Source organism: Zosterops lateralis (assembly GCF_965231275.1).
Source record: "Zosterops lateralis genome assembly, chromosome: W".
Taxonomy (NCBI): domain Eukaryota; kingdom Metazoa; phylum Chordata; class Aves; order Passeriformes; family Zosteropidae; genus Zosterops; species Zosterops lateralis.
In genome coordinates, this window is record NC_139801.1 from 27120617 (window position 1) to 27139938 (window position 19322).

The 19322-nt window shown below is 43.0% G+C and overlaps 1 protein-coding gene across 7 annotated transcripts in view; it reads left to right on the plus strand.

The window, feature by feature from the left end:
* LOC310922054 (uncharacterized protein) overlaps positions 1 to 19322 on the plus strand; it is a 65880-nt gene that overhangs the window by 31720 nt on the left and 14838 nt on the right. For all 7 annotated transcript variants that reach the window (XR_014592288.1, XM_083882355.1, XM_083882357.1 and 4 more), the window contains 2 exons: positions 11552 to 11671; positions 13543 to 14064. Coding sequence is in view for 6 of the 7 variants with exons in the window: in XM_083882355.1 (XP_083738481.1) it covers positions 11552 to 11671; positions 13543 to 14064 (642 nt within the window). In the remaining variant the exon portion in view is untranslated. The remainder of the gene's footprint in view (positions 1 to 11551; positions 11672 to 13542; positions 14065 to 19322) is intronic.

The following is a 19322-nucleotide window of genomic DNA, read 5'->3' on the forward strand; positions in this document are numbered from 1 at the left end:
ATTGTTTTTTTAACAGGGCAGCTAGAGTTTTTTCACATACAGAAAAGCTGGCCAGAAGGAATATACCACATCAGTTACACTACCAAACAAGATATAAGTGAGCAGGCTTCAGATTTCATAAAATCATAGATTAGTTTGGGTTGGAAGGGACCTTAAAGATCATCTAGTTCCAACCCCCCTGCCATGGGCAGGGACACTTTCCATTAGACCAGGTTCCTCAAAGCCCCATCCAACCTGGCCTTGAACACTGCCAGGGATGGAGCATTCACAACTTCTCTGGGCAACCTGTTTCAGTGCTTCACCACCCTCACAGTAAAGAAATTCTTCCTAATATCTAATCGAAACCTACCTTCTTTCATTTTAAAGCCATTCCCCCTTGTTCTATCACATGCCCTTGTAAAAAATTCCTCCCCAGCTTTCTTGTAGACCCCATTTAGGTACCAGAAGGCTGCTATAAGGTCACCCTGGAGACTTCTCTTTTCCAGGCTGAACAGCTCAGCCTCAACTCTCTCAGCCTGTCTTCATAGGAGAGGTGTTCCAGCCCTCTGATCACTTTCATGGTCCTCCTCTGGACTCTTTCCAACAGGCTTATGTCCTTCCTGTGCTGGGAACCCCAGAGCTGGGTGCAGTGCTCCAGGTGAAGTCTCCCAAAAGCAGAGTAGAGGGGGAAAATCACCTCCCTCGACCTGCTGGCCATGCTCCTTTTGATACAACCTTTGATGCAGATTATTTCTGATATGGTTGGGTGTCTGGGCTGCAAGCACACATTGTTGAGACATTGTCGTGGTTTGACACTGGCCCAACACCAGGCACCCACGAGAGTCGCTCGCTCACCCTCCCCTGCCACAGCTGGGTAGAGGAGGGAAAAAAACTTATTGAACATTTAATGAGGGAGATAGGGACCGGGAGAAATATTTCAAGGGCAAAACAGGCTCAACATAAATTGCAAAGTGAGTCTTATTACTAACAGAATCAGAGGAGGATAATGAGAAGTAAAATAAGCCCTTAAAACACCTTTTCTCCCCAGCTCCTCCCTCCTTCACACCAACAGTGCAGGGAGACAGAACATGGGGGTTTTGGTCAGTTCATCACTGAGATTTTCTTCCACTGCTCTAGGAGGAGTCCTTCCTCTGTGAGACCATGGAGTCCCTCCCACAGGAGACAGTTCTCCATGAACTTCTCCGGCGTGACTCCACTCTCACGAGCAGCAGCCATACGGCACCTGCTGCAACATGAATTCCCCCCACAGGCAGACAGTCCTCCCAAAACTGTTGCAATGTGGCTCTCTTTCCACGGGGTGCAGTCCTCCAAGGACAGGCTGCTCCAGCCTGGAATCAGGGGTCCTCTTTCTCCACCTGGTATCCCACTTGATCACAGCCTCCTCCAGGCATCCACCTGCTCCAGCATAGGCACCTCCCCCATGGGCTGCGAGTGGATCTCTCTGCATCCTTTGTGGACCCATGGGCTGCAAGGGGACAACCTGCTTCACCATGGTCTTCACCACAGCCTGCAGAGGAATCTCAGCTCTGGCGCCTGGAGCACCTTCTCCCCCTCCTCCACTGACCTTGGTGTTGCCATGTTGTTTTCTCTCACATGTTCTTACCTCCTCCTCTTCTATAACTACAAGCAAAAACTTGTGACATTTGTTTGCATTTCTTCTTAAATATGTAATCACAGAGGTGTTACCAACCTCTCTTATTGGCCCAGTTTTGGCCAGCAGCATGTCCATCTTCAGAGCCATCAGCCATTGGCTCTGTTGGACATGGTGGGAAGCTTCTAGCAGCTTCTCCCAGGAACCATCTTTGTGGCCCCCTGCTGCCAAAAACTAGCCCGTGCCAAACCAATACAGACATATCAAGTTTCTTGTCCACCAACACCCCCAAGTCCTTCTCCCCAGGGCTGCTCTCAATCCATTCTCCACTCAGCCTTTACTTGTGCTTGGGATTACCCTGACCCAGGTGTCTCGGGTATAATTGATTCTTTCTCACCCAAGATTCCAAGGCTGGTGGTTCGTGTGGGTTCGAGGGAGTGATTTTCCCTCTTGACCTCTGAAGGATTTAGGGTCTGCTGTCTGACTCTGTGTCTCTGTGTTCTGTGGTCAGCGCAAGAAGGATGAGGAGTCTCAAGGTCTTGGTTTTCTTGGTTTCTCATGTTGTTTATTAGTTCTTATCTTACAATTCTCTGTGTCCAGCCAAGATGTTCACAGCAGCTCAGACACGAGGTGACTCCCCCCGTGTGATGGGAGGTCGCTACCTCTTATACAGATAACTACGTACCCATTATTTACAATTCTGTGCCAATGTCTATCACCTATACTAACAGGGTCATTTCTACTTTGATCCAATCCACTGAAACTACTTTGTGCTCACGTCACTGCAGAAGATGGATGCCAAGGAAGAAGAAGAAGAACCCAGGGCACCGCCCTAAAATCTCCATCTTGTCCCTTTGCATCTACATTCTAAAAATCCAAAACTACAAAATCTTCTACACAGTGATAACTATACTACTCTCTGTCACACATTTGTGACTTGCAATTCTTCTCTCTGTTAGATGTTTTTCTCATGGACCAAAATCAAAGACTGTGTCTTTCTGGGCTTTGTGCCAGGCAAAACCCCCTGCACAGACCCCAGACCCTCTTTTTCGGGTCCCAGGCCTCTCTACCGAGGTCTGTGACCATCCAGGGCTCCCAGAAGGATGCCCTGGACTCCAACACAGGTGCAGGACCTTGAACTTGGCCTTGTTGAACTTCATGAAGTTTTTACAGGCCCACCTCTCAAGCCTGTCAGGGTCCCTCTGGTTGGCATCCCTTCCATCCAATGTGTCAACTGCACCACACAGTTTGCTGTTGTCAGCAAACTTGCTAAGAGTGTACTTAATCTCACTGTCCATGTCACCAACAAAGATGTTAAACAGTGCCAGTCCCAATACTGACTCCTGAGGTTCACCACTGGTCACTGCTCTCCACTTGGACATTGAGCTGTTGACTGCAACTGTTTTGAGTGTGATCATCCAGCCAATTCCTTATCCGTCGAGTGGTCCATCATCACATCACAGAATCACAGAATATGCTGAGTTGGAAATGACCCACAAGGATCGCTGAGTCCAACTCCAGGCCCTGCACAGCATCATCCCCAAGAACCACACCATGTGCCTGAGAGTATTGTCCAAAAGCTTCTTGTCCAAACTCTGTCAGGCTTGGGGCTGTGACCACTTCCCTGGGGAGCCTGTTCCAGTGTCCAGCCACCCTTTGGGTGAAGAACCTTTTCCTAATATACAACCTAAACCTCCCCTGACAAAACTTCAGGCTGTTTCCTCAGGTCCTGTCACTGGTCACCGCAGAGGAGAGATCAGTGTCTGCCTCTCCTCTCCCCCTCACAAGGAAGTTGTAGACTGTGATGAGATCTCCCCTCAGTCTACCCCAGGCTGAAAAGATCAAGAGACCTCAGCCACTCCTCGCAGAGCTTCCCCTCAAGGCCCTTCACCTTCTTTGTTGCCCTCCTTTGGATGTTCTCTAATAGCTTATTATCTTTCTTGTATTGTGGTCCCCAAAGCTGCACACAGTATTCAAGATGAGGCCACACCAGTACTAAGCAGAGTGGGGCAATCACCTCCCTTGACTGGCTGGTGATGCTTTGCCTGATGCACCCCAGGACCTGGTTGGCCCTCCTGGCTGCCAGGGCACACTGCTGTCTCACATTCAACTTTCCATTGACCAGGACCCCCAGGTCTCTATCCCTCGCACTGCTTTCCAGCATCTTATTCCCCAGTCTGTACATAAATCCAGGGTTGCCCCATTCCAGATGCAGAATCCATCACTTTCCCTTGTTAAATTTCATGCATTTGGTGATTGCCCAGTCTTCTAGTTTGTCAAGGTCTCTCTGCAGAGCCTCCCCACCTTTGAGGGAGTCAGCAGCTCCTCCCAGTTTTGTATTCTCTGCAAACTTGCTTAGTATCCCTTTGAGTCCTGCTTTCAAGTAATTTATGAAGGTGTTGAAGAGCACAGGGCTAAGATGGAGCCCTGAGGAATCCCACTAGTGACAGGTTGCCAGTCTGATGTCATCCTATTCATTGTAACTCTTTGTGCCCGACCTGTGAGCCAGTTTCTCACCCATCGCATGACGTGTTTATCCAGCTGTGCGCTGGACATTTTGTCCAGAAGGATTCTGTGAGAGACGGTAGCAAAAATTCTACTGAAATCCAAAAAGATTGCATCAACTGACTTCCCTTGATCAATGAGGTGGGTTACCTTGTCAAAAAAGGAAATCAAGTTTGATAAGCAGGATTTTCCTGTCATGAGACCATGCTGGCTGTGACCAATGACTGTGTTGTCTTTTGGGTGTTTTTCAATACCTCCCAGAATAATCTTCATAACTTTACCAGGCACTGAAGTGAGACTAGCAGGCCTGTAGTTTCTGTGGTCGTTCTTCTTGCCCTTGATAATCGGGACAATGTTCGGCAGCTTTCAGTCAGCTGGTATCTCTCCAGATTCCCAAGACCACTAAAAAATCATCGAGAGAGGTTTTGCAATGACATCAGCCAGCTCTATGAGGATTCTCAAATGAATCCCATCAGACCCCATAGATTTGTAGGGATCCAGCTGGAGCAGCAGATCCCATGCAATTTCAGGGTTGACTAGGAGTTGATCATTCTTGCAGTCGTGGTCCTCCAGCTCAGGACACTGGGACCCCATTGGTCCATCATCCGTGTTGATGACATAGGCAAAGAATGCATTAAACACCTCTGCCTTGTCCATGTCCCTGTTTGTGACGTGACCATCCTCATCCTGTACCAGGCCAATGTTATTTTTACACTGCCTATTGATATTATTATATTTGAAAAAACTCTTTTTATCATCCCCCACAGTTCTGGCAGCTTCAACTCCAGTTGAGCTTTACCATACAAATTTTCTCCCTACAGTGCTGTGCACCATCACTGTACTCTTCCCATGTCACCTGACCTTGCTTCCACCCAGCATATACCTTCCTTTTTTGCCTTATTTTCAATAGAAGATTCCTGTTCAGCCAAGTTGGTCTTCTGCCTGGCCTGCTTGACTTCTGACATTTAGGAATTGCCTGCTCCTATGACCTTAGAAGGTGATGTTTAAAAAGTGACCAGCACTGATGGACCCCAGCACCTACAAAAACATTTTCCCAAGGGACCTTTGCACAAGTCCAGGCAGATGACATCGGTCATTCTTCCTTCATTCACCACTGCTGTAACCCCATCATAGGCCACTATATTTGTCAGGCAGAATCTGCTCTGGCTGTCAGTAATCATCTCCTTATTTTCCAGTGCCTGTGTTTTGTAATAATGTTACACAGTAAGTGTTATATAATGACATCAAAACATTGGGAGCCTTTGTAATGCAAGAATCACTTGTTCAATTATTTATTGCTTGTTTATCTTCTCTAACACAGGACATAATTGAAAAACAGTCTTTGTTTTGTGTAACTGCAGTAATCAGTGCTATTTTGTACTGATGCAAATCTAATTGATTTTTAGGAGATAAATTTGGATTTCTTTTTCTTGCAGAAAATCTGTGCTTTAGCAATTGTTGATAGTTATATATATAAATAAATATAAATAAATAAATAAATAAATAGAAGTGATTTTATGACTTACTGTCAGTTTTGAGAACATGCTGTGTTGTGGTTTAACCCCAGGCAGGAACTATGTACCACTCAACCACTTGTTCACTTCCACCCCTCCCTCCCTGGTGGGATAGGGAGGAGAATCAGGAAAAGATAAAACCCGTGACTGAGATAAAAACAGTTTAATAAAAGGAAAACAAAGTAAAACAATAATAATACTAACAAAACCAAAAAATGTAATTACAATAAGAGGGAGGGAGACAGAGGAATAAACCCAAGAGAAACAAGTGATGCACAATACAATTGTTCACCACCTGCTGAGCAATGCTCAGCCTGTCCCCAAGCACTGATTGGTGGCTCATGGCCAACTCCCCCCCGTTTATACACTGAACATGATGTTCCATGGTATGGAAAATCCCTTTGGCTAGTTCAGGTGAGCTGTCCCAGCTATGCTCCCTTATTGTTTATTGTGCACCTCCTCACTGGCAGAGCATGAGACACCGAAGAAGGCCTTGTCTTAGGGTAAGCACTACTTAGCAACAACCAAAACATCAGTGTGTTATCAACATTATTCTCATACTGAATCCAAACCACAACACCGTACCAGCTACTGAGAAGAAAATTAACTCTGTCCCACCTGAAACCAGAACTGTATCCACCCCTTATTCCACTATTTATGTCATGCCAGGTCACTGTTATGAATAGAGCTGAGAGTTTAGACAAGTCCTGCCTTTGACTCAGATTTCTGGTAGTAGCTCTTTTTGAGGAGGCCTGCACCCCACATGGTTCTCACTCCCAAGTTCTTAAGAATGGCCAATTAGGTCTATTTTAAAATGAATTATTTATTGAATAGACACAATATTAACAGGCATAAGACTTTAAACAGACTACTTACTCCACAGGATAAAACAAAAAGAACTACTAGTAGGTAAAATACAGTGCATGATAAAAGGTACCTATATTACAGCTAGCAAAGAAATAGTATAGGTTGGGAGTCAATGTAGCTTGCAATCAAATTGATGATGGAGTAAAAATAGAATCCTTTCACTCAATTCCTGGAAAAGTAACCACAAAGTTTGTGTCCAAATTTCTGAGAGAAGTCCTAGATGTTTCCAGGGTGTGTGTAGGAGACTTCTGACTTGGTGAAAGTATGTGTAGCTTTTATAGTTTGTAAAATGAATTGTATGTCAGTCAGAAATTCCAGCTTATCTCCCTACATCCTGCTCTCAAGACAAGATGTTTATTGTATCCCATCTGGTGTCAGAGATTACTCCTTACTGAACAAGCCTGGGTTATCTCACCAATTCATGTGAGGAGGAGAATGCCTGGAGCTATTGCACCAGCTGATGGATAGAACAGATAAGCTCTTCTGTGGTAGGGGGGAAGACTTATGTACATTCAGGTTCCTCATGTGGTCATGAACCTGATCTTCTCTTACAGTGGGAGGCACTTTGCTCCCCCAGTCCCCATTCTGCTGTCCATCCACTCAAGAGGTGTGGGAAGAGAGGTTGCCATTGAAGACTAAGGCAAAAAAGTTGTCAAGTACCTCAGCCTTCTCATCTATTGTTACCAGTTTACCAGTGTTGTTTATCGGGGGGTTACACGTTCTTTGACCTTCCTTTTCTGGTTGACATACCTGTAGAAGCCCTTTCTGTTGTTCTTTGTGTCCTTTGCCAGGTTCAGTTCCAGCTTTACCTTGGTCTTCCTCACTCTATCCCTACACAACTGTACTTTCTCTATATATTCTTCCCAGGTCACCTGTCCTAGCTTCAACTGTCTATGCATTTGCTTCTTTCACTTTAGTTTGACCAGTGGTTCCCCACTCAGCTATGCTGGTCTTTTGTCTTCCTTGCCCGATTTCTTTTTCCTGAGGATCACTAGCTCTTACACTCTATGGATGGCTTCTTTAAATGTCTGCCAGGTCTGTTCCACTCCCTTGTGCCTGAGGACAGTCTCCCAGGAGATCCCACTGACTGTCTCCCTGAAGAGCTGGAAGTTTGCTTTCCTAAAGTTCAGGGGCCAAACTGCTCCTTACCTGACCCATATCCCTCAGGACTATGAACTCCACCAATGCATGAACACTGCAGCCCTGGCTGCCTCAAATGTTGATGTCCCAATTAGCCCAGTTACATTGGCGACCAACAGATCCAGTATTGCATCCCCTCTGGTAGGGCTATGTCCTGGTTTAGGGCAAATTTGGGAGAAAACCTCTAAAGGGTTTCCTCTAGAAAGCAGATTCAAGTGGCCCCTCCCTCAACTGGTTCAGGAAAAGATTTCCTTGGAGAAAAGTGGAAAAAACTGTTTATTTAACAAGCAAAGTATTCACAAGCATAAAAAGACTAATATTAAACAATAAAACCTCTTGCTGTTTGATACAGGTTAGCACGTGGCCAGATTTTATGAACCACGTGTTAATGTATCAATTTCTGAGGGTCCAGCCTTTGCAGAGAAGTGGCTAAAATCAATTAGTGAGATGGCATGATCGAGTGTGTTTTGAAAAATTAAAAAAGATTTTAATAAGGAAAGAAAATAATACAAAAACAAAAGCAAAGTCGAACACAGTATAGAGACAAGTCTCCTACTTGCTACAACACCTCGAAAAGCCTGGAGTTTCTTTGTTCTTTCTTTAGTACTTAACAGTTTAGGTGGGCTTTTTGGTTCTTGGCCCAATGAAATTAGCAACAGGCTTAGAGTTACACTCCCGGAGCCCAATCCATGCTCCTGTGCTGGCGCTGAGCCAATTACAATGAGAAAACCACAGAGTTTTCTAGTTAAACTTCCTAAAATGTCTAAAGGTAAACTGAAACTTTTTCCCTATTTGGAAGCACCTGCTAGGGGTGTGGGGTGCATTACCACGGCTGTTCTGAAGAGATAGCAAATTCAGAAAGTTCTTTTCATGGGTTGTAGTTCAGCTCACTCAGTCTCTTATCAGTCCCTCCTGTGCTAGAAAATGCCGCGTCTCGGGCCCAATGGGCCACAGGCATGAGCTCCCAGTGTTTTTCTGGGTTCTTCAGTCCAGAGCAGGGTTGATCAGTTCCAAGCAAAAGAAAAGCCACAGTCCAGGGAACTTCTCTGCCTCAGCTATCTAAAAAAACTAACTAAAAAAACAGAGGAGAGCTCTCCCGCTGTCCGTCCATGCTACAGACACCACAGTCCATGTGAGAGAGAAAGCTGAAAACTCTTATCTCTATGTTTTCGAATACAACCGCCTCAGACATTCCACCGCTTCTCCTTCTCCCCTCCTTCACTCTCAGATCCAGTTTTAAAGATGCAAAACTTATTATCTTATTATCCAGTATAAACAGAATAGACAATTGGGAATACAAGCATCATAAAGTCACCCCAGGACAGGCTATTACCTGGCTCAAGAAGTTATCCTCCATGCATTCCAGGAGTCTCTTGGATTGCCTACAGCTTGCTGTGCTTCTTTCCCAGCAGATGTTGGTGTCACAGGTGTCATAGGAGCTTCAAAGTTTATTAGAGAAGCCTTCCCATTGAGTCACAAGGTGCAGAAAGGGCCGCCTTGCTTTCTAAACTCTTTCTCTGAGAGGACCCTGAGTGTGTATGGATCCAATCTTAGCCCCAGACTTTGTCAATGGTTTAAGTCTAAAGAATTATAAAGGTGTAATTGAACCTGTGTACAACTTTGTCCTGTGGGATTAAGGATGTATATTTATAAATGAATTATTTATTATGATAAATGATTAGACAAAAAGATATTATTTAGAATTATTTACTACAGAGTATAGAAGCTAAAACTACTAGTATAGTATAGTGTACTATATTGAAGCAATTATATTAAAGCTACCAAACCCACCCAATTTTTAAGTAGAGATTGATGTTACCCATACCAACAACTCTGGGCTCTTTCAGCCTCGAGGAGTAACCTTGAGGGGTGTCCTCACCCAAGGGAGGAATCTTCATATACACTCCAAGAAAGGGTGTGTTAGAAGAACCTGCCGTTTGAAAGTGGGACTGAACTTTTATAGTATAAAGTGATTGACTGTCAGTCATATGTCTCCAGGTCAACTGTGCCAGCTTAGCATTTTTAGCTAAGGATACTTTACCATATTGCCACATATTCTCCTCCATATGAGGATGCTTAACTTTGGGATTGATGAGTCAGACTGACTGTAGCCTAATTCAACACCAAAAGCAGCATGATACCCCCTCTTAGTTCACCACTGATAGCTTTGCAAAATAGGGCATTGTTCGAGTTGTTTTACCTGCTCATGGCTGTTCTTCAGAGACAATTCTTCACACTCAGTCTGCTTCTTGATGTAGAAGGCAACCCATCTGCCTCTCCTTCCTCCTCTGTCTCTTCTGAACAGTCTTTAGCCATAGATAGCTGCACTCCAGTCATGGGATTCATCCCACCAAGTTTCAGTAATGGCAACAAGGTCGTAGCTTTCTAGCCGCATGGTGGCTTCTAATGCCTCCTGTTTGTTGCCTATGCGGTGTGCATTGGTGTAGAGGCACCTCAGCTGGTCTGTTAGGTGTGTTGCCTTCCTAGAGGAAGACCCCTTAATTCATTTGAGATAATTTTCTGGTGTTTCCCTGTTTGCTTTTATTAGCTTAGGAGTCCACGGCTTGTCCCCGTAAGACTGCAAGTGTGTTCCAGTGTGGCCAGCACACTTCAGATTCAGTGAGGTCTAGATGCACTACAGCTGGGCTATCAATTTCACCCCCAATACTGTCATGTCACCCCTTAACTCATCTCTGCCGAGCCCGGTCTTTTCCCCTCTCTCCTTCAAACCTAGTTTAAAGCCCTCTCAATCAGCCCTGCCAACTCACAGACTAGAATCCTTTTGCCCTTGCTAGACAGGTGAACCCCATCTGTTTCCAGTAGGCCTGGTGTAATATAAACTACCTCATGATTGAAAAAGATGAAATTCCACCGATGGCACTGATCTTTGAAACTTGTGATGACCAGATGGGTTCTCCTTTTTGGCATTCTTCCCTACTACTGAAGGAATTGAGGAAAACATGACCTGTGCTCTTGTCCCTTCAACCAATTGTCCCAATGCTTTGAAGTCCTTTTTGATTGCCCTAGGACTTTTCTCATCAACCTTGTTGCTGCCAACCTAGGCAGCCAGCAGTGGGGAATAATCAGAGGGCTGGATCAGTCCAAGGAGTCTTCTGGTAATATTCCTTACCTGGGCCCCAGGGAGGCAGCAGACTTCCCTGTGGGATGGGTCCAGTTGGCATACCAGGTCCTCGGTTCCCTTCAGAAGGGAGTCACCCACTACAATTACCCTTTTTTCTTTCTTTCCACCCATAGTTGTGATCTGTCTCATTGACTGACTTGTTCTGGTCAGGCCCCCAGATAGATCTTCATCTTCACTATCATCTGCCTGATCCTTGAGTTTCAGAGCCTCATACCTATTCTGTAAGGGCACTTGGGAACACGAGGGAGGCCAGAAGGGGATTCTCCTACCTCCTGAGCAGAGACCTGCTTCCATTCCCCCCCATCTTTTAGGTTTCCTTCTGCCTGATGGTGAGAGGGTCAGGGCTTCTCTGACTCTTGCTGAGATTCCATCCACTGTATTTTTTTCAGGGATAGAAGGGTGGGACTCCACCAATCTATTTCTCTCTCACACTCCCTGATACTCTTCAGACTCTCCACTTCTTCTTTAAGCTCTGCCTTCAGGCTGAGCAGATCATCCACCTAGTCACACAGCACATAGATGTTGTCTCTGCTGTCATCTGATATTATTACCAGGAGTACATGAGTATTACTTAAATGGAACATTGTTTCAAAGGAGAGCATATGCACCTGGTGAAGCTTAAACTATCCATTTTAACAAAAATGATGATAGGCAGTATATTACTGAGGTGTAACTATATAGTTTTGTGTAATGAGGCAGGATTTATGTGGGGTTTTTTTCCCTTCTTGGTTGACCTAATTTTTATGAAGTTTCAATATTAAAGTATTTTTATTTTGGCGTTAATTCATATAGAAGTAGATCTGGCAACAGATCACTCTCAAGACACAAGGACAGACACAGATCCAGAAGTCCCCTGAAAAAACAGTCTAGATCTAGGGAAAGGTGGAGATCAAGAAGTCGCTCTCATTCTCGGTGAGTTCCATTTCTTAGAAATTATACTGTTCATCTTAACACATAGTACAAAGTTTTTGAAAAAAATCTAACAAACCTTTTAGATGATGGCAAAGGATGGAATCTAAATGCTTTAGCCTGTCCCAAGGCTTTGTTTGTGGAACAAAATAATAGAAAGTAAGGGTTTTTTTGTGCTCAGTGTGCTGGTTTTGTCTGTGATATAATTAATTTTTTTTCATAGTAGTTCATATGGTGCCTACAGGGGTTAAACCACAACCCTGAGGTACCTAAACTTTGATACCAAAGTCCAGTCTGCATTTATACCAACATCAAGCTGATTGAAAGTACGTAACTTAATTGTCAGACTTTAACCAATGAATTAGGTATGTTCTGTGTAGGCTGTGTTACAAAAAAAGTAGATGATGCTTCTTCAACCTTGTCAACAGTTATACTTTGGATTCAAGCTGAACTTGATCTTGCATTCTGAGAACATGTATAAAGTTTTTGTGCATGAGATTTTATTTTTGCCTTTGGCTATTTCATATTGGTCATACACTGCTGTAAGCACAAATGTATATGTCTATTATGTAACATATTTACATTTCAGCATCTAATACACCTATATTTTGCCTAGTCCATTAATTTTAAGTCTGATTATCTGATTATTGAACTGTGAAATTCCAGCAAAATAATTCCTTTATCTCCTTGGATGATAATGTAACTTTCTGAGAGGTAAAATAGTGACTATTCACAAAATAAAAGAGACTGTAAAAGTAGCTTAATGAATAGAAGCCTTGGTACTTCTCTTTCTGTTTCATCTCTAATTCCCCTGACTCATTTAAAGGGAGCTTCGTACTTATGTTGTGCAGTTGTTTTCTGAGGAGAAAAGTTCTGTGGGAAGTAGAACTGCAGATCTGGGGACCTCAGTGGGAACAGTTAGGAGGTAGGCTACATAGCTGGGCTTCATTGATGATCCTTTTGGCTCTGTTGCTGTTGTTTGGAGCTTCTTGAGATATCTGCTCACTGGAAGAGCCAAATCCAATGAAATCTCTGTGATAAGTTACTAGAAGGTGCTTCTTGGATCATTGTGAAACGCCTTGCTATTGGTGGGACTGTGTGCTGTTTCATCTTAATTATCTTACATTTCATATGTGAGACATCCAAAGAGGTATTTGCCAAAACTTGATGGGAACCAAAATCTTCAGGTCACAGACCATGAAACAAGTCTACTTGTCTGTTTTTATGGTCTTACTGATTTTTCAATAATTTTCTAATTCATAATGGCATTAGAGATAGTTAAATTGTCTTGGTTGAGTTTTTACCTTACATTTACCTTTTGAGGGAATGTGGTGAAATTTTATCCCATTTTTTTTGTTTTTGTGTATTAATTGATGTTGGATTTCCAAGCAGTTAAAAGATATTTATGTGAGAGAACACTGCAGAATAAAGACTTCAGTCCAGTCAGCTGTCATTATTCACATGGGAATGGTTAATCTGCAGTCCATTTTACATGTACACATTTAGTAAAGAATGGATTTACAAACTGTAGCGTTTGTCTCACTCCTGATAAAATGTAGAAAATTTATGTATGCATGGTAATGTAGCTGTGAGGTAAAAAGACATTCTTTCAAAATGCAACGATGTCACTGATGATCACAGTTTGATTTGATTTTTGCCCCCTCTTCCACAATTTGGTTTCCAATTTTTTTCTATCTATATAGCCTCTCCCACATGGTGAACAGGGGTGACAAATGAAAATTCTGAATAATTACTATTTTTCTACAGAAACATATATTTTGTCTTGAACAATTAATGTATGCTAAAGAATTAGTTGTAATTTTTATTGGAAAGTTCAAATATTAATTAATGGATTTGTGTTTCGCTTTTCACAGGAACAAGAAAAGAGACAAAGAAAAGGTCAAGGAAAAAGAAAAGGCCAAAGAAAAGGAGAGAAACCAAGACAAAGAGAAAGAGAGAAACTGGGACAGAGACAAAGAAAAGGAAAGAGAGCGAGATAAAGGGAGAAACAGGGATAAGGACAAGGAGAAGGACCAGGAGAGAGAGAAAGAGCAGCATAAAGATGGAGAGAGAGTTAGAGACAAGGATAGGGATAGAGACAGAGACAAGGACAGGGAAAAGAACAAGGAGAAGGAAGAAGATAGAGAAGAGGTAGACCAGAACAAGGAAAAAGATGATGTTATGAAAGAGGAGGAGAAGGATAGAGAGAAGATTAACGACAAGGAGGGAGATAAGGACGGAGGGGAAAAAGAGGACAAAGAAAAAAAGAAAGATGAGAAGAAAGAGAAGAAGGAGCAAGAAAAAGAAAAAGAGAGAGATGATAAAAAAAAGAAAGAGAAGAGATCCAGAACACCCCCAAGAAGCTATAGCTCTTCAAGATCTTGTAGCTCCAGCAGGTTTGTTTAGAATTTTTTAATGCTTTTTTGGACTTGTCAGTACAGTGATGCACCATGTAAAATGCACATCCTAATTTTTATGTATTGCTATCACCATGCCACCTACTAATTCAATTTGTATTCTTTCTGTTTTTTAGATTTCCCTATAAAATAAAATCTATTACAAAGAGCTCTATATGATGCTTGATGGAAAATAGTTTCTTGCTGGGCAACTGATACTTGCCTTTCACATAACTGTATAGTATAGTCCTTGAGGACAGTAAGTAGATGGTTCTTATGCCATTTCACTATGTTGGAGCCATTCAAAAGTTATGATAGAGGGACATTAAACACCATCTTTGTCCTAATGAAAGTTCGAGTCACTGGTACATAGTTTCTTTGTTACTTACATACTGTACAGTGTTGGTCTGTAATAGAATTTGTTGGGTTTATGAACAGTTGGGTGGTAGTATTTGCCACTTGGCCACCTTAAGGATGGCGGGCAATGAATTTTTTTGGCTGGATGGCTGAAGAGCAGGAAGCAAGCGTATCATTTGGCTGACTAACCATTCAGAAAGCCAATGTATGTATCTCAGGTGAAAAATAAGAATACCTTGTTTAGTCGATTAAATGTCCAGATACAAGTAAAAATTATCACTTCTTAACCATGCTGATAGTAAACAGGAAAGCAGTCAAGGTTAATCTAGTTGTTGTTTTTGCCTGTGAGGGAGGGTAAACTGGGTGGAAGTCTGCGTAAATTCATTCTAGCAAAAGGAGACTGTGAGATTGATTATAAGCTCTGTAACTGGACTAACTCAAGCATATTTAAAAACATAGCAGCTAACTTAAGTTCAGAAGGTTTCCAAATAGCTCAGCAATTATGGAGTTCAATAATATCATGTGACAAATTTAGATAGAAATTTTTATCTGTTACCTTGAGAAAATGAAATGCTGCATGAATTGGGAAAAGTTCTACATATAATAATCACTTCCCTGGACAAAAGCAAAATTTTCATAGCTTTCAAAATTCAGTTCATGGTTCATATAATGCAGAAAAAGCTGTAATGGTTTCTGAACATTCTGTTTGGATTATATGAAATGTCCATGCTGTTCAGGAGGTTTATGGGCAAAATATTATGGCTTCTTTAAACATATTCCTATTCTTCCTATTTTAATGCATTGTTAACATTATTTCATGGGTTGAATATTTGCACAGAGTAGAGGTACTTCTGTTAGCTTTGAAAACAACAATTTCTGCATGTATGTATCAGGAGTCTTGAATTAGAAAATTAATTGTGCTGGATTGACCTAGGTTGAATGCCAGGTGCTCACCAAGCAACTCTATTCCTCCTTCTCCTCAGCTGGATGGGGGATAAAAATACCACGAGTTGAGATAAGGAAGGGAAGAGATCACTCACCAATTACCATTATGGGTGTGGTGGGTTGACCTTGGCTGGATGCCATGTGCCCACCAAGGTGCTTTGTCACTCCCCTTTCTCAGCTGGACGGGAGAGAGAATAAGATGGAAAACAACTCATAGGTTGAGACAAGGCAGTTTACTAAAGCAAAAGTAAAAGTTTGTGCATGCGCAAGCAAAGAGAAAAACAAAAAATTATTCTCTACTTCCCATCCAGCCACTTCCTGGGAAGTAGGGCACATGTAGCGGTTGCTCTGGAAAGCTATCACGTGAAAAGGGGAGAAATCCTCAACCCTTAGTGTGGGGATGCTTAGTATTTAATTTGTCTGTAAGCACCCCAGGAAAGCCAAGACCCCGGTGCCCAACCAGTCTGTCAGCATCCTGTTAGGGGGGACCCTTCACTGAACAGTCCAACTGGATTGGAGGGTGACTCAACTGACTTAGTCAGGGAAACACACCAACAGCATAAGGGAGACCCCTCAGCAGGTTTTCCCCTTTATTTGAGTATGTTACCCACTGCTAGTGCCCGTGAAGGACTCACAATAACAGTTTATGGAATAACACTTTATTAATATAAAATTGTGACAGGTTAAGGTTCAAGGATTGTCAGTGATAGTATCTGACTGCAAAAATGTATTCAGAGCAATACACAGACAAGTTCTAATCCCCAATAAAAGTATTCAGCATGCAGAGTACAGTTCCTACCCAATAGGCATCCCTAGGGGAAGAAGACAGGTTCAGCCTGTTGACTGATCCCAGCAGTTGCAACGGAGTCTTCCCTAACTTTTTTCCCATTCTCCACTTACTTTTATATTATTTCTTTATGTTTAGGTGGAGCTCAAGTGACTCTAGTCATACATACCTTTGTTACTGATTGGTGTAAAATTCTGTTGCTTTGCTTTTAAAGATATAGTCAAAAAAATATAAAGCACATGCCCAGTGAGGTGTGGTCAGACCTTGGAGGTGGGTTGCTGTGGGATGGCGGTATGTATTAATATTACAATTAGGCTATAATGAAGCAAGTTCATCTGAGGAGAGCAATTTCAACACAGTTGATGGCTCAGCAGCAGGACATCTTCTATCTCCCCTGGTTGACAGGTGCTATTTGGTTTATCAGCTGCAAAGTACCATTGAGTTCCCCTCCCTGTAAGGATTTTAACAGAGCCTGGCTCTCCACTCCATTCCACCCTCCACTCCATCCCCTTTAGCAGGTGCTATGGTTGCGGATTGTGGGTGTGGAGAACTATCATAGAATAGGTCTCTAGCATGCCAACCGCATTCTATCCAGAAAGTGGCGACTTTATTTTAGCCTATAATTTCCATATGGTTTATAACTTCTGTCAGGATGTAAATATAACTTCTCAGTTCCCTCTAATTTTATCTCCAGCCATCTTTCCATAAAGGCAAACATCGTAAATAAGGAATGTTCCCCCTTCTTCCCCATTTTCTTAGCTTTTATATCTGAGCTGATATCATATGATATGGAATATCCCTTTGGTCAGTTCAGGTCAGCTGTCCTAGCTGTGTCCACTCTGTCATGGTTTAGGAATGGTATTTCCCAATTCAGTGTTTCCACTGAAACACTCCAAACCACATGCTGCTTCCTCAGTCCCCCTCTCCTCCTCCCTCCTGCAGCCAGCTAGAGAGGAGAATTGAAGGCACAAAAGGCAAAGATCATGTGTTGAGATCAGAACAGTTTACTGGAAACAGCAATGAGATAAGAAAACTAACAGGAACAGCAACAATACTAATAACAATGTATAAGAAAGAGGCAAACGATTCACTGATTCACTCTCATTACTCACCATGGAACCCAGTAATAGGGGAACCTCCACCATGATACCCTTGAGAGACCTTCTTCCCCCACCCCTGGCAATGAGGTGGTATAAACTAACTGCCCATCCTGGCTACTACAGAAATTACCCCATCCTGGCTGGAACCAGGGCATTATCCACCCCATAATCTATACCTTATACTCATGCCCAAATCCTACACCTTCCAACTATATACATATATATATATATATGTATTCAAGCACAAATATAATTTCCTTAGTCAATGGCTGTCCCTCCAAGATGTCTGTTGAGTTCATTTAATCCATGACTGTGGGTTCTATCCATCCTAGATGTCTTCCAGGGCAGGAGGGCTGGTGTGCTGTTGGCTGATTGCAAGTTGCATCAGGAACTCACGGCTGGTATAGCTGGAGCAGTCCATCCTCATTGTCCATGGTAGTTATGGCATACAGTAAAAGTGTCATTCAGCAACCAGTATTATACAATTCAACATTACAGACTGTTCCCAGCCAAAAATCAAATCTCCTTGAGGTACACATTGTGTTTCACCATCCCTCTGCATTACCCACAAGGTACACTCAGATCCTTGAGCAAAAACAATCCCATGGGTGGGTTTGCATTTGCTTGAGGCAGGACTAATCCAAACTGTCTTCTTTAACACATGCCTCATATGCACCACAGGGACTTTAACCCCTTCTACAGTATGTGGAGGTTTTGATTGGGCAGGGCCAGCTTGATTGGTAGAGCCTTGGGTGTTAACTAACCAGGTGGCCTTCGCTAGATGTAGATCCCAATGTTTGAAGGTCCCACCATCCATTGCTTTCAATGTGGTTTTTAACAGTCCATTGTACCGTTCAATTTTCCCAGAGGCTGGTGCATGATAGGGATGATGATGCACCCACTCAATACCATACTCTTTGGCCAAGGTGTCTATGAGGCTATTTTTGAAATGAGTCCTATCATCTGACTCAATTCTTTCTGAGGTGCCATGTCACCACAGGACTTGCTTTTCAAGTCCAAGATGGTGTTCCAGGCAGTGGTGTAAGGCACAGAGTACATCTCCAGCCATCCAGTGGTTGTTTTCATCATTGTAAGCACGTAGTGTTTGCCTTGATGGGTCTGCGGGAGTGTGATGTAATCAATCTGCCAGACCTCCCCATATTTATATTTTGATCATTGTCCACCAGGGGCTTTACCTGCTTGGCTTGCTTCATCACAGCTTATATTTCACAGTTATGGATAACCTGGGAGATAGTGTCCATGGTTAAGTCCACCCCTCGGTCACGAGCTCATCTGTATATTGCATCTCTTCCCTGATGACCTGAGGTGTCATGGGCCCACCAAGCCAGCAAGAATTCATCCTTATGCTGCCAGTCCAGATCCACCTGAGATGCTTTAATCTTGGCAGCCTGATTCACCTGTCCATTGTTGCAATGTTCTTCTGTAGCCTGACTCTTGGGTACATGTGCTTCTATATGATGTACTTTTACTGCCAACTCTCTATCCGGGCAGCAATGTCTTACCACCATTCTGCAGCCCAGATGGGTTTACCTCTGCGCTGACAATTGGTCTTTTTCCATTGATCCAGCCACTCCCACAGAACATTTCCTACCATCCACAAGTCAGTGCAGAGGTAGAGTGCTGGCCATTTCTCTTATTCAGTGATATCTAAAGCCAGCTGGATGTCTTTCAGCTCTGCAACCTGACTTGATCCACTTTGTCTCTCAATAGCTTCCACGACTCAATGCGTAGGACTCCATATGGCAGCTTTCCAGTTTCAATGTATCCCTGCAATATGACAGGAACTGTCATTAAAGAGAGTGTACTGCTTTTCATTTTATGATAGCTGATTATATGGTGGGGCCTCCTCTGTACATTTTGCCTTCTCCTCCTTTTCTGATGATGGTCCAAAATTTTCACCTTTGGGCCAATTCATGATGACTTCCACAATCCCTGGGTGATTGGGGTTTCCTGTTCAAGCTTGCTGTGTGATCAGAGCAATCCACTTAGTCCGGGTAGCATCAGTGTCATGATGTGTTGCAGAGACTTTCCCTTTGAGCATCCAGCCT